The sequence below is a fragment of the Carassius carassius genome, chromosome 6 (assembly GCF_963082965.1).
Source record: "Carassius carassius chromosome 6, fCarCar2.1, whole genome shotgun sequence".
Lineage (NCBI taxonomy): Eukaryota > Metazoa > Chordata > Actinopteri > Cypriniformes > Cyprinidae > Carassius > Carassius carassius.
Window position 1 is genome coordinate 6,807,697 of NC_081760.1, and position 15,884 is coordinate 6,823,580.

At 35.0% G+C, this 15,884-nt stretch overlaps 1 protein-coding gene across 1 annotated transcript; it reads left to right on the forward strand.

The window, feature by feature from the left end:
- Positions 1–1,755: 1,755 nt before the first annotated feature.
- LOC132142295 (microsomal triglyceride transfer protein-like) lies at positions 1,756–11,745 on the forward strand. Its single transcript, XM_059552068.1, has 18 exons — positions 1,756–2,064; positions 3,111–3,298; positions 3,987–4,130; positions 4,248–4,355; positions 4,436–4,552; positions 4,642–4,781; positions 4,868–5,018; positions 5,406–5,563; positions 6,037–6,205; positions 6,442–6,549; positions 7,021–7,233; positions 7,321–7,532; positions 7,647–7,744; positions 7,898–8,019; positions 8,132–8,359; positions 9,048–9,172; positions 11,146–11,316; positions 11,424–11,745. The coding sequence occupies exons 1-18, from the start codon at positions 2,004–2,006 to the stop codon at positions 11,569–11,571; spliced, it is 2,661 nt and encodes an 886-aa protein (XP_059408051.1). The 5' UTR covers positions 1,756–2,003; the 3' UTR covers positions 11,572–11,745.
- The last annotated feature ends 4,139 nt before the right edge of the window (positions 11,746–15,884 follow it).

The window sequence follows — 15,884 nt, forward strand, 5'->3', positions numbered from 1 at the left end:
AGTAGAAATCAAAACCAATAGACAATCAATAAATAAATAAATAAATAAATACTGCATTTAAAAAAAAAGAAACTGATGAAAACCTAACTGAGACCTAATGTTTTCTCACGGTCTTTTTTCAAGGTTCTAATTATAGTAATGGAAAACACATATAGTATTATAATATTGCTATTATTAATTAAGAAATGGTACCTTAGATCAGTGATGTTTTTAAATGAGCTTCTACCAGCATACTGTTATTCTCAACTAGGGCCAAAAGGTGGCGATGAAGTACTATGCTTGATTCCTGTCATAGTTATTTTTATTTATTTTTTTTAATAAGCAATCCATCATATATTAATTGGATATTATTTACAGTATATATATATATATATATATATATATATATATATATATATATATATATATATAAGATATATATATAAGATTTAATCAATTTAATGACATTTAACATTTCTAATTTTTATTATTTTATAATGAATTTTTACATGTACCAGTATAAAAAAAATTAATCCCTTCCAAAACATTTGCAGTATAGATGTTGAACTGAATATGTTTGTGTAAAACATCCTTAAGAGCTGAATACAGTATACGTTAAACTACTCATTACAAGTGATGATCTATCATTCAGTAATCTGATCACTTCCTGACAATGTGTCTTTATGGGAAAGAATAGAAGATAAGCAGCATCAACACCATGGCACTGTAATCATAGTTGATTCAATCAGAAGCTATTTGTCTTGTCTTCAGCAGTCTCAGTGTTTGTCCTGATGAGCAGAACACTTGACTAAACTATCATTCTTCAAAAGGCCATATTATACTGCACAAGAAATTCTTCTTCTTTTAGTAAAGTTCATAATGTAAAATGAAACGATGAAATAATACAACTGTAAACTGGGTGAAAGACATCACAGTAAAATGAAAATGACTCTTTTACAGGTGCATATCAGTGTGCATAAATGGTGATGCACACGTGCAATCATGCCACGCATCAAAGATCATTGATCACATTATCACATCATACACATAATCGATCCATTATCCAATTTCTTGTTGGTTGTCTGAACACAAGTCTCACATAATATACTCAGTCAATATATAGGCTATACGTATAGAAAGAGAGTTATTATCTCGCTATACTAAAGTAATTCAAATGAAAACATTAGGCTAATTATTAAATAAAAGTAAAATATTGATAACAATATAGACATTAAAAAAACTAATTGAAATGACAAAAACACAAAACAACATTAGTCTACAAAAAAAGTTAACTAAGATTAAATAAAAATAGAAAGTCTTAAAATACTAGAACTGTGTGTGTGTGTGTGTGTGTGTGTGTGTGTGTGTATTTTTTTTCTTCTATCTACTTTAAATAAATTTCAATAAAACCATTAAAAAAAAAACATTTTTCAAAAATACCTGAAACCAACAAGAACACAACAACGACATTTCAAGTGTTTTAATAAAGTCAATTTTTTAAAAATAATTTTCCGTTTTAACTTGGACCTCCTTATAATATAATATAATATAATATAATATAATATAATATAATATAATATAATATAATATAATATAATATAATATAATATAATATAATATAATAAATGTGGTTGATAAAACAAAATAAAGTAATCCTGTCACGAAGGATGTGTGAATCTCGTTTGATCATTGCTGACAGAAGTTCCCCTGATTAAAGCGATTCTACCTCACCGACCCTAGCTACTATAAAAATCAAACCCGTCTCTGAAGAACGTTCATTCACCAAATCTCGGCGAGCACTGCCGGTTAATTATTAGCCGTTATCTCGTACTTAGCACTGGAGCGTGGAGTTTGGAGTCTGAACCTCGAATCCAGATAGAAAGAAAGAGATAGATAGAGAGAGAGCAAGAGAGAGAGAGAGAGAGAGAGAGAGAGAGAGAGAGAGAGAGAGAGAGAGAGAGGGCTGAAGGAGCAGGCAGCCATCCTTTCTCTGGCCCGCAGACCTTTAACGCGCACAGCCAACCATGCTGCGGCTTGCTGGACTTTTACTATGTGTGACCTCTTTTTTAAGTACCTCATCTCTTGGTAAGTGATCTAAAGAAGTAAAAAAAAAAAAAAAAAAAAAAAAAAAACGAAAAAAAAAAGAACAAATGATTGAAAAAATAAAAAAAGATTAGGCAACGTTTGCTTGTTGTTTAGAGCTAGCAGATGCTGTCATGTTTTCATGATGTAAATTCAAGTTTAACATTGATCTTATGCAGTTCACTGACTGACCTCTCTAGTGATTTTGTGAAAATTTAATAATGTGGTTAGTCGCACCTTTCATTCATTCTGTGCCCAGATTCATCTAGCCTTATCATTGAAAGTAGAATGATCAGTATGTTTATTTAGTATTAGTATCATTACTGAAATATTTTGTGTATTTTATTATTTTATATATTCAGAATATGTAAATATGTATATAAAAATTAAATAAACGTAACATTGATTTGTGTATAATCTCATAATTTAAGGGCATGACCTCTGAATCAGAAGATGTGAAGCAATCTCAGTGTGACACGTCAGTGTTTTCAGGACAAATCTGAACTGTGTAACTGAGAGGATAAGAGTCTTGGAGAGAAATTGTTATGAATCAACAATCCTAAAACCCCAAATTTAGACAAAATAAGTATTCAATTGAAACGTGTATTTTAACACGTTTTTGCATTTATTCAGTGTTTTTGCCCTTAACAAGCACAAAGTTTACATTGAACTCATTTAAAACTTTTAAGACAAACATAAATTAAGTTGTGTCAATGATGAGATTAAGAATAGTATCCACATAAATGATAATTACAGATAAATGAGGTTTAATAGCTCATAGTAAACTGAAACCCACATACAAATGCAGATACCTTTTACACATTTCTTTTCCTTCTGTATTACTGTCTGTGAAAGGATACAGGCTTCCTCTGGAGTGCCTTCATTTTCCTGTTGCATTGTCTTGCTCTTAAACAAATTATTTGAGCTTGTGGATGTAAATCCTGTGGAATAAAAAAGTGGATTCAATTCAGATTTAAGATAGTGTCTTACCACTGACTGAAAGTCTGCTGAAGATCTAGAAATTTTAACAGGATGACATTTTTTTTCAGGTGCAAGTGCTGGACCTCGGATAGATAATGACAAACTCTACAAATACAGCTATAGCGCTGAGGTCGGGCTCAACAGGCCGACAGGATCCACTAGGGGGAATGCTGGATTCAGGATTGGCAGTGATGTGGACATCAGCCTCGTCTGGAGGAACCCAGAGATCCAGGATGAACAGCTACTTAGAGTGCAGGTAAAGGGGAGAACTTTAATGATGTTTTTTGATTGCATTCCTCTTGTGAGAAGGTGCGCTTAATTGTATTATAATTCAAATTTTCAAAGTTTCAAAAAAATTCCTTCTATATAATCAATGACTTGCAAGTTCAAATTCAATTGAAATGATATTAATGTTAACTTTACCATACGTGCATAGCAGTACAATGGAAAATAAACTAATAATATTATTTCAAGTACAATAGATTATGAAGTTACATATAAAGATGTGTTTAAGTTCTACGTATGTCAGAAAAAGTACTTTTAATTTTAAATAATTGCATTTAATAACAACAACTATTTGTCTTTGTTCTAAAATTTCAGAAAACATCAAATTCCATACTCTATATTATTAGTATATTAGTTATGTAACTAGTACTCTTGTTAAGCTTTTATTAATGCTTTGAGTTAGATTTTATTTTAATATTTTTTACAATATTTTTTATTTAATTAAAAGTTTTAGCAATTTTGTTGAGTCTGTCTTTTTTTTTTATTAGATTTTTAGTTAACTTAGTTTAATACATCAACTCACACTAAACAAACAAGACAAGGCAACTAGCTGAAATAAAAAAGCCTAAGTTTATTTCAGTTAATGTTTATCTATCTAAATAGTTTTAGTTAACAATGATAACCCTGGTGCAAATTACATTCTCCTGTCCTGTTCTCAGATCTCTAATGTTCAAGTGGAAAGTGCTGGAAAGCGTTCCCACAAACATAACATCTTCCACGGCAGCTCAGCAGAAAGCATTCTGGGTAAAGTCAGGCTTGAGGCACTTCAGAGGCCCTTCATGGTGCTGTGGAAGATGGGCAAGGTTATAATACACGTCATTATGTATCACAAAATTTGTTTCATATACATTTTAAATTTGAACTTTTAAATATTTTCCATAGTGATTTGACTATTTGTGTGATTTTACATGCACACTTAGATCAGAAGCCTGTATGCCCAGAAGGCGGAGCCTGCTACCATCAAAAACTTGAAGAGGGGTGTGGCCAGTATGCTAATGATGCAGCTAAAGTCCGGGAAGATGTTGGAGGTAAAGTCTGACAATTACAATTCTCTACTGAAGTGTATATATTTTTTTCTAACTTTAAATACTTTCTCTGTAATCTACAGGCTGATGCTTCAGGGAAATGTTTAGTTGAGTACAAGGCTACCAAAGATCAGGTGATCCGTATAAAACTCTTGAATACTTGCAAAACACAAGAGATGGGATTCACTTCACACAGCCCAGTAAGACAAAAACTCATATCCTATCATCTTTCCTCATTTATACACCATTCCTGGCACTTTTTATTCACCTTTTCTCTGCTCTCCTCTAGGTATTGGGTGTCAGTGGGAAGTCTGCTTCTGAAACAGTTATCACCCTGGAGAAAGGCATCATTAAATCTGCTGATGTTGAAGAAACACACACGTTGTCCGTGAATGCTCATCATAAATCTGCAACTAAAGTTCTGTCCAGGTACCAAAGAAATGTGAAAACAAATCACGCATGATAAACAGAATAAATGACTGAATGAAATTACAGTATTTTCTGATTTCCCACAGGCAGTCATTGACGCTTAAAAAGATTGAGGTTAGCCCGGCAGAAGTGGCCGGTAAAGATGCCGCAAGTGTGGTGAAGTCTCTGGATGACAAACTCATGTCTGTTGGAGTCATGGTGGAGAAAGTTAAAACCAAATGCAAGGGATGCCCCAATGTGAGCTATCCTATGTTTTTGTGCTTATGAATCTGATATGAAACAATTCACTTCAAAAATGAAAATTCTGTCATCATTTACTCAGCTTACACTAAAAACATTTACTGTAGAATTTACTTTGAAACAATTTTAAACACAAAAATGAGACATTTTGAAGAATGTTAACCCAGATCATTCCTCTCAAAAAAACGATTTTCGTGTTCCATGGATGCAAGAAAATCATATAGATTTAAAATAACTCCTGACCCAGGACATGTCCCGGGAAACAAAGGATATATGGTCACCCTTTGTATGATCACAGACAGAAGTTTGTGAAAATGTTTTTAAGCATGTGTTTGTGTAACTTTATATACTAATTATGTATTGTACTGTTTTGGTGTGCAATAGCTGATGGATACTTGGAAGGCAGTAAGGTCTCAGCTAGATCTGAACTCACTCTCTAAAGCAGAAGCCCCAAGGAGCTTCCTCATGCTCTTACATAGTCTACGCAAAGCCAGCAAGACAGAGATCCTGACTGTACTGCGCAACTGCAGCAAGACTGTACTGTAAGACCAAACTCCTCATTTCTTGTGTATACTTTGGTTAGTTTTACTACAGTCAAACTACTCTGAAATTAACCGATTCACTAAAATGAATCAGATTCCCCACTGAAAGATTTCGTTTGACTATAACCTCAGTTTTGTTGTTCTTTTGATCTTTCTATACATCAAAAATCCTGAAAGACACATATCATGTTTTCCACAAATTATTAAGCAGCATAAGTGTTTTCAACAGTGATTATAAGAAGAAATGTTTCTTGAGCAGCAAATAAGAACATAAGAATGATTTCTGAAGGATCATGTAACACAGTGATGCTGAAAATCCAGCTTTGCCCTGGCCAGGAATAAAATATTTTTTTAATAACTAAAATAGAAAACAGTTACTGTCAATTTTAATACTCTTTTACAGTATTACTGTTTTTCATCAAATAAATGCAAGCTTAGTCCTTCCAGTTTACATTGTTTCCCTGTCTTTCTAGGCCTCAGCTGGTGGATGCAGTAACATCAGCTCAGACTTCATCTTCTCTCGCAGCCATTCTGGAGTTTCTGGACTTCAGCAAAAAGGAAGGTTTAGTTCTGCAGGAGCGCTTCCTGTACGCATGTGGCTTTGCCTCTCACCCTACAGAGAGCATGCTGCAGTCCCTGCTGGTAAGAGAAATGCATTACTGCACTCACACATGCACATAGAGTCTGCCCACTGTGACTGTCAGCCTTACAAAGATGGCAGTATTATGTTACTTTGCTACAGTATATATTCGTTATGTTTATAATCCCCATTGATGATGCTAGTGGTGCAAAAAAATAACACTTTTCACCTTTAAATGTGTTTAGATTTTTATAATTTTTATTCATTATTCTAATTTATGTGACTTGCTCTCCTGTAGGAATTGTCTCAAGGAAAAATTGGCAGTACAGACATTAAGGAGTCAATTGTGATCATCATGGGAGCTCTGCTCAGGAAACTTTGCCTGAAAGGAGCATGTGAAGTGCCGGTGAGTATTCTTTTTTATACATTTCTATACTACAAATGTTCACATATGATTCATATAATTTACATGAAAACTATAAAGCAAAATGTATGTAATAACATTATCAAAACAAAAAGATATTAAAGTGAAAGTTCACCCAAAAATGACCTGTATGATATTCTTTCTTCTGTTGAACACAAAAGAAGATATTTTGAAGAATGTTGGTAACCGAACAGCTGCTGGTCCCCATCACTGATTCAACAGTATAGAAAAAATAGTATGGAAGTCACTGGGGATCAGCAACTGTTTGGTTACCCAGTATATCTACTTTTATGTTCAGCAGAAGAAAGAAAGTCAAACAGGTCTCGAATAACTTGAGGGCGAGTAAATGAGGACAGCATTTTTATTTTGGGGTGAACTATTCCGTTAAGTGAACCAAACTGAGTTGAGTAATTCAAACTGACTGAGTGTGTTTCTCTTGGGTTTGATGTGCAGACAGTGGTTAAGGTGAAAGAGATGCTGCTGGCAGGCCCTGACAGCACTCAGGTGGAATCTGAGGTTCAGATGTACCTGCTAGCATTGAAGAACGCTCTTCTGCCGGAGGGTATTCCTGTTCTAGCCAAATATGCTGAGTCTGAGGTGGGAGCGTTTAGCACCATTGCCATCACAGCGCTGCAGAGATACAACCCTGAGCTGATCACACCAGAGGTAAATGATCAATCCCCCATCATCTAGAGGGACACAAAAAATACTCTTTTACTACTCTTCAAAACATTTAACACCGTATTTCCACAGGTTAAAAAGATGCTGAACCGCATATACCACCAGAACCAGCGTATTTATGAGAAGAACGTTCGAGCCGCGGCAGCTGATGTGATTATGAGCAGTAGTCCGTCTTATATGGAAGTGAAGAACCTTCTGCTCTCCATCGGACACCTGCCACATGAGATGAATAAATACATGCTGTCTAAAGTCCAGGACATACTGCGCTTTGAGATGCCAGCCTGGTGGGTCTCACATTTACTAATCAGATTCTCTGGGCTTTAAATTAACAAATGTTTTATTCTTAATGATTATCTTTGTGGCACTTGTGTGATAAAAGTCATATGTCTTGTTTGCAGGAAAATGGTACGACAAGTGATGAAGGACATGGTTTCCCACAACTATGACAGGTTCTCAAAGACTGGGTCATCCTCTGCTTTTTCAGGCTTCATGGCACGTAAGTGAATTTTCAGGATTCTTTGATGAACTCAACATCCAAAAGAACAGCATTTATTTAAAATCGGAATAGTTTGTAACATTATAAACATTTTTTTTGTAGAGAAATAAAGAGTGTCTTGCAGTAGTGTCTGAATTTTCTATCTTTAAACAGGAACTGCTGATGTCACTTGCACCTACAATTTGGACATCCTGTACTCTGGCTCTGGCACTTTGAGGAGAAGCAACATGAACATTTATGGCCAGAACAACAATGCCTTCCTTCATGGCCTTCAGGTACCTTCATCATTACCACAACACAGTGTTGTACAGCATACAGTATCCCATAAACATGCATTGAGTGCTCTGACATTCACTTGTTCTTTGTGTCTGTCTTGCTGTATTTCAGGTCACCATTGAAGCACAGGGTCTAGAGTCTCTAATTGCAGCCACGCCGGATGAAGGAGAAGAAGATCTCGAGTCTTTTGCTGGAATGTCTGCTCTGCTGTTCGATGTGCAGCTCCGCCCAGTGACCTTCTTTAAGGGCTACAGTGACCTGATGTCCAAAGTGTTCTCCATGTCTGGAGATCCAATCAGTGTGGTGAAGGGCCTTATTCTTCTGACAGACCACTCACAGGTATGACATTCACCTCAGAATACTCTTATAGAAGTGATGCTGGACTCCTCACACTCCATGTAGACCTGACACAAGCAGCAGATGTATTTCTGAAGTCAAAAAGCATCGCCTGACAGCCTGGGGGCAGTGTAAGACAGTTGTGGGCCAGGATCAGTGCTTATAAAAAGGTCAAAATTTTGAGAATGATGCAGCAGTTTGCATTGTTTTAAATGTGTATTATATCTTTTTGTTAATTATGATGGAAAACACATGGCTATAATATAGACAGAATTTTTCTATTTCAAACAAATGCTGTTCTTTTGAAGTATTTATTCATCAGAGAATCTTGCAAAAAAAAAAAAAAATCTAATTAAGCAGCACAAGTGTTTTCTATGTTGATATTAATAATAAATGTTTCTTGAGCACCAAATCAGAATATAAGAATGATTTCTAGAGGATCAAGTGATACTGAAGACTGCAGTAATGACTCCTGAGAATTCACCTTTGCCATCACAGGAATAAATTACATTTTAAAATATATTCAAATAGAAAATGTTTTTTTCTTTTGTTTTTAATTGCAATAATATTTCACAATGTTTTACTGTAATTAAAACATACAGCCTTGGGATGCATAAGAGACTTATTCAAAAACTCAGTGTAAAAAAAAAAGTGTACATATTTATATATGTTTATATATTACTCGTCTAAGGTGATTCCTCTACAGTCTGGTCTAAGAGCCAGTGCTGAGTTCCAAGGGGCTCTGGCCATCGATATTTCTGGAGGGATGGAGTTCAGCTTGTGGTACAGAGAGTCTAAGACAAGTGTCAACAACAGGTAAAATCTACTTCACATCAAACTCCTTGTATGGGGATGATATTGTGCATTCAGATATAGACCTGAGGTGGAAATCAAAACGCGATCCATGATGTCCTTATGGAAGGCATTTCACCCTTTGTTTTGGTCAAATCAACTACTTAAATTGCTTATTTAGAAACCATTGCCAGATGTTTTTCTTCACTAGGTTTTCCAGATGACAGTAAACATGATGCCACTGCATCTTATTATAACATCGGTAATCCTTCAGAGAGATTCAATGCTAATCCACGTCTTTAGCCACAACTGCACCTGCTTGCTTACTATTAGTGTGTGGATGCAAGCAATGGCAACTTGGCTCGAATGAGACAGGCAGGAAATGAGGGCAATGGAAAGATGCTGTGGTTGGAGTAAAAGATCAGGGGTTGAGGGTAAAATTAGGTTATGATATTGATTGTGAGACACCGAATCCTCTCAGGGAGAGATTTCAGATCTTTACATTTGAAACGTTAAAGACAAAACACTTCTCCATTATAAAACTTTGTTATGAGTGTTTTTTTATTTTTTATCTTACTTTTAGCACCGTGGGTTTGCTGTTCTTTGTTTAATGATGGGTATTTCTAGGTGGCATCTGTTTTTTTACATCTGCCAGTCCTCAGGATAGGCAGGAGCAGGTGTACAAAACAGAGCGACAGGCTTTACTTTCTATGAAAATGCACACACACACACACACACACAAGCAGACAAACAAAGACTCATTGACCGACAGACAAGCTAATATGTAAACACATGTGAGTGCAGGCACACAGAAGCTGGGGGGAAAGTGATAGAAAGATAGTTATGCAGACAGACACACATAGTCAGGCACAAGCGGGATATGTTTAGAAACTTAAAAAAGCATGCTCTGTCAGGCACACAAGATTGGCATACCTCCACTCAGCCCACTTATCAGCTAGTTGAATAGATCATTTAAGGTGGAGGTTGAAAGCATGGAGCCAGACAGTCTCATGTGATATGTGAGCCCAAACACCAGAACTGACTCAGCAGAGACTTCGAGGAAGAGACTATGGCATAAATCTCTGTTCTCTGGAGCATGTGTTGTAGGTAGAACCAGTGTAAACATATTGAAAGAAAAAGCTAAAAATAAAGTTGAGAGGGATTTAGAATCAAATTATCAAGTAATGTGCATGTCAACAGAAAAACTCATGGGGTAGAATATTTTAATTTAAAAATGTAGAAGCTGAGGCTTATTTTGATATTTATATACTATTATAATGTTTATTACATTTTTGTATTAGCTTTCATCTTTTATTTAGCTTTTATTTATGTGCTTTTGTCTTTTTAAAATATATTTCTATTTAGCTCCCATATTTAATTCAGTTTTAGTAATTTTAGCACTTTAACTAAGACTTATTTCTAATTTTCATTTACATTTTTTAAGTTGTTTGACTAATATTTTATTGTAACTTTATTTCAATAAAGGAAAAGACAATAGTTTTAGATAACAATTACACTGAATCTCGTTTATTTTTAAGCAACTCATAATATTAAATAGGTCATTACTTAAGTTTTACTTATAATAATTTTATTGTTTCATCCAAAACTTATTTTATTTCAGTTAGTTGCCAAGGCAAGTTTTTCATCTGATCTGTATATTTTTGCAATAAAGAACTCATAATGAAACTGATTAAAATTATTTATTACTATGTTTTCTTTGAACAATATGCATACTTGAATTAAACTAGCAAACAAACTCCTGGGAAAAGAGTGAATGGGACTGAAACAAAAAAAGCTTTGTTTTTAATCAACTGCTCTGCTTGTTGGTTTAAAAAAAAAAAATTCTAAATTAATTAATAAAAATAGAAAATGGTTTAACAGAGACGGACTATTGTTCCTGAAGGCTTTAAGAATACTGGAATAAAAAAAAAGTTTACTCTGTGCTTACCGAGAGTTTTTAGTGTACTTGCTAAGCTCATCCATGATTCTGTGTGCAGGGGAGCACTGGTCATCATCGGTAACGTGACTGTGGACACAGACTTTGTAAGCGCTGGAGTGGAAGTAGGTTTTGAGACAGAGGCCACCCTGGACTTCATCACCACTGTACAGTTCTCGGAGTACCCCTTCCTCGTCTGCATGCAGATGGACAAAACCACTTTCCCCTTCAGGTATCTATCAACCAATCAGGGATTGAGAACGGGTTAAAGCTTATATCATTTAAAAAAAAGTGTCAGATGAACAAACCTAACCTGTTTTTGCATCTGGTGCGCTCTAGAGAGATGGTGTCCAAGCAGGAGAAACTGCCCTCAGGACAGACATTCTCCTCAAAGAGGAGCAGAGATCAGCTGGTGCCGGGCTCAGAGTTTCCTCTACACCAGGAGAACTCCAACATGTGCAAGAAAGTCTTTGAACAGGCCTGGTAGACCAGCTGGCATCTATGCTTTACCTAGCAAATGTAAAAGGTTTTCACACAAACAACCACTCTACATTTTGCACCTATTGTGTGTATGTTTTGGAGTGGCTGTATGTGCTAAAACCTTGTTTCAGTCAGGCATGTGAAGGGTTGCACACTCTTAAAAATAAAGGATCCAAAAGCGTTTTTTTTTTTTTTGCCAAGATTTCACAGAAGAACAATTTTTGGCTTCCCAAAGATCATTTCAGTAAACAGTTCAGGAACCATTTTTGCGTAGATGTTAAAAGCTCTTAATGGATCCATGAATGCCATTAGAGAACATTTATTTTTAAGAGTGAACTATAAGAGTCCTTACAATAAGGCCAGCCCCGTTTTCTCCATTTAAGAATGATAAGCACAAATTCAGTTAATATTTTTATAAAGAAGAGGAATGTATAAAAATGGTCAGGATAGCCCTCGGCACTCTGGCCATGAGACAGAATTATTTACCCCATAATAACAAAATTGAAATATTTATAAATGATAACATTAAAGCATTATAACAGGACTTCGTATTCGAGGTGCTGCTGTGTTATTTATTTAATCAGAGGGCTTTCTGACACTCTTTATTCCTCCTCGGGCAGCTCATGCTGTCTGGTTTCCATGATTTCACCAGATGTTTACATTCTTGAGAATATTTATGGCAGTCTTATACCTGGGAAGATAATCAACCATGAATAAAGGTTTTTTTTTTTTAGTCTTTTTTTATTTTTTTGTCTTCTTTTGGTGTAAAAATATTTAAAAGTGTAACTTTTAATAATATAGAATAGATCTTTATTTATATGTACAGTGTTTATCCTGGTATAGGTACCAAGTTTTCATAAAGCTAAAATGAAGATAAGCTCTTTTTTGTTAGCATATCTTAAGTCATTTAAAATGTATTTATATAATTAATTTACATTAAACATTGGTCTAAATGAATCTAAATAATCAATAAATCCACCTACTCAAGTTCAGTTGCAAGTCTAAATTTTAACATAATCAAATTGGCTGTATAAGACATCCATTTAACTACATAACCCGGTTTATTTAATTTTTATTTAATTTACTGAATTCCACCAAACTTCTCAACCTAAAGCCGCTTGGTGGCGGCTGGCAACTGAAAACCGACAACTGCGCTCTCGTGGACATTCCTGTCGCGCGGCTAACAGCAGCTGAGCGCGCGTGTCTGTCACCGGCGCTGCTGCCATGGCGACCGCGTACACAAACGCACAAACTATCAGCTCGAGCTAATGCCACTGGCGGGTGAAGTTTCAGGAGCTCACGGAAAACGTAGCTAGCATGCTGGCATCAGCTCAAACGACCCTCTGCCAGCTGTGTAAATAAAACGGGCCCCACAACAACTATCTGTTTCTGTTGAAGATTTAAGGCCTTTTGAGGTCAATAGCGCTACACGAGGGTGTGAGAAAGAGTACGTGAGGTATGTTACATAAAATCTGAGAGGGAATAATGACCACCATCAGAAAATCAGAAGATAACTTTCTCAGGACTAATACCAGAAATTAGCTCGGACACATTAAATTACTTTTTAAATCTTCATCATTAATGCACATTAAAATGGATAGCTAGTAGATAGATAGATAGATAGTTAGATAGATGAATAGTTACTTGAGTAAGAGTAAAAGAGTATCGGATAAAAAATCTACTCAAGTAGTTAGTTACTAGTTACTTTGGGTCATACATACTGTACTGAGCCTATTTTTATTTAGATATATAGATAAAATGTATGTAATGTAATTGTGTGTGTATAAATGTATATATTTCATTAGCCTTTACTCCAATTTATGTAATTTATTATAAAACCCTGTCTGTTTACTTAAGTAACAGATATAGGTGTCATGCCATAACATATTTTTAATACGACTGACTTTATATTAAATGTGAATTTAACATTGAAAGTTAATGTGATATAAATATTGCTACTAATCTTTCATTGTTCAGAAAGAGAGCAAATAACATTTACATTATTAAAGATCATTTTCACTGACAGTCTAGATTTCAATCACTCTCAGAAACTCCCATTAAAATCACTGAAACTGTTAACACTGTGAAATCAATATCTTAATTAAAGATTCGTACACACATCTGCACTTTGTTGTTTCTGACGAGAGAATTCGCCAGAAAGAGGTATTCAGTCAGCGAGCGAGTGAAGGAAGCACCGGGATTTCAGCGATGACTCATCTGAACGCCTCTGATTGGCCAATGCTTTAATAAGCTCAAAAGAATCATGTGTGATTGGTTATAATGCGCAGCGCTGTAAAAACACATCTATCTCTGGCTCAGCGCCAGCAAGCAATCACAGATCTGAATTTAGCAGCTGATGATGATATGACTTGCTGAACGTACTTGCACCAGTGTTATTGTATTAAAATTAATAAAATCTTAATCGGCTATTTTTTTGTCTTTTGGAAGCTGCATTCAACTTGGTTCCCTTCTGTTATAAACCACACACGTACAACAAACTAATGTCACAGGTATCGTGTACTGTAATCGAATGTAGCCCAAGTTATTACCTGTTAAACAGTAGACAGCACACGCGGTGTTCATCTAATAAGGATCTCCATCGCAAGCAAATAATAGCCTTTGCAGATTTGCTTTCAATTCATGTTCTTAAACGTTACAACTCTGAGTGAACTGCTTCAGACGCTCAGCGCGTGCGGCAGGGAACTGAACCACTCATTCAAACTGATTCATGAACCAATTCACTCGTTTGCCAATTGGTTTGATCAAGCCTATGAACAGAATTGACTCAAAAGAATGAATCATTCGCGAATGGGCATCGCTCATTGCCCAGAGAAAAGTAGACGGCGCGTTTGGAATAAACAACTGAAGCATTTATAACATTTATTACATTAAGATAAAGTAACGAGAGGAGCGTCGCCCACAGTAACGAAGTAAAAGTACAGATTTTCCCCAAAAAATTTACTCAAGTAAGAGTATAAAGTACCCATCTTTAAATATACTCCGAAAAGTATTAGTTACCCCAAATAATTACTCAAGTAAATGTAACGAAGTAAATGTAACTCGTTACTACCCACCTCTGTCTGAAAGTGTTTTATTATGAGCTGAGGAGGATACTTGATTTTTTCAAATAATACAGCTGGATGTTCTCTGTATCCATGTTATTCAGAAAAACTCTTTCAAAATACTCAGAAAAAAATCTTTAACTCACCAAGTACTGTAATTGTGCATCACACTGAGTACCACAATGAGTAAATATCGAAATAAGTAGTATTCATTGTTATTTATTAAACAGGTTGTAGCATTGTAATTGTTTTTTATTGAAGGAATAAATATGTATCTAAAAGATTTCCATAATTTTATAAATCATGCAATGTTTTGTGTTTTTCTGTGCAGGGTCATAATTTAAGTGGTAGCAACTTTTGTGACTGAACAATATGTATTGGTGGATTATTAAATTAATATTTTTTTTATTAGTGTATGAAATGAATTAAACTTTTGTTCTATTTCATATTATTCAGAAGAAGAAAAAAACTCTTCCAAAATACTCTTCAGCATACCAAGTACTGTATTTAAGTATGAGTATCAAAATTATTGTTATAGTTTATTGTAACTAAGCAGGTTATAGCATCCTAACTTATGTTCTTATTAAATAAAAGAATGTGCGTCTAATACCATATAATATATATTTAATTCGTTTTTCCTCTACTGGGTCATGTTTTGAAGTGGTAGCAGCTCTCATGATGGAACAATATGTATTGGTTATTTTATTATTATTATTATGAACTTTTAGTGTCATCATCTTTACAGAATCAATTTGTATATCACATGTATAATAAGCATTTAAAAACTGACAATACATTCCTTCTAAAATTGGTACATAGATTTGCCAGCAGATCCATATACCCTTTAATATGCGATCATTGTAACAAAAAGGAAATGAACAGGGATGACAGATTACTGAAAACACAACAAAAGATAAATACTGTGGAGGCAAAATGAGATAGCAACATGCCTGCACTGCAAACTGAGGTAATTGGCAACATAAGGCTTGAGAAAATGTTTTAAATGTACAAGTGTTTTCAGGTCAATTACATCATCATGAATATTATTAAACACTGACTATATGCAATACTCACCGATGATCCATCTCTATAAACATAATTCTCATCACAGTGAGAGAAAGTAGACTCTGTCTTACTCTGTCTCTCTTTCACACACACAACATGAACACCACACATAAAATGTTACTCTCTCTATCTCTTTGTCTCTCTCTTTCACACAAGCCATGCTTTACTCAATCAGAACTTGCTGCTACAGGTT

What these genes read in the sequence shown, in the direction of transcription:
- LOC132142295 (XM_059552068.1), top strand. Translation starts at nt 2,004, where the DNA reads ATGCTGCGGCTTGCTGGACTTTTACTATGTGTGACCTCTTTTTTAAGT. An exon ending in CTGAGCTGATCACACCAGAG is followed by an intron (nt 7,234 to 7,320) that starts GTAAATGATCAA and finishes GTATTTCCACAG; the next exon opens with GTTAAAAAGATGCTGAACCG. An exon ending in AAGACAAGTGTCAACAACAG is followed by an intron (nt 9,173 to 11,145) that starts GTAAAATCTACT and finishes TTCTGTGTGCAG; the next exon opens with GGGAGCACTGGTCATCATCG.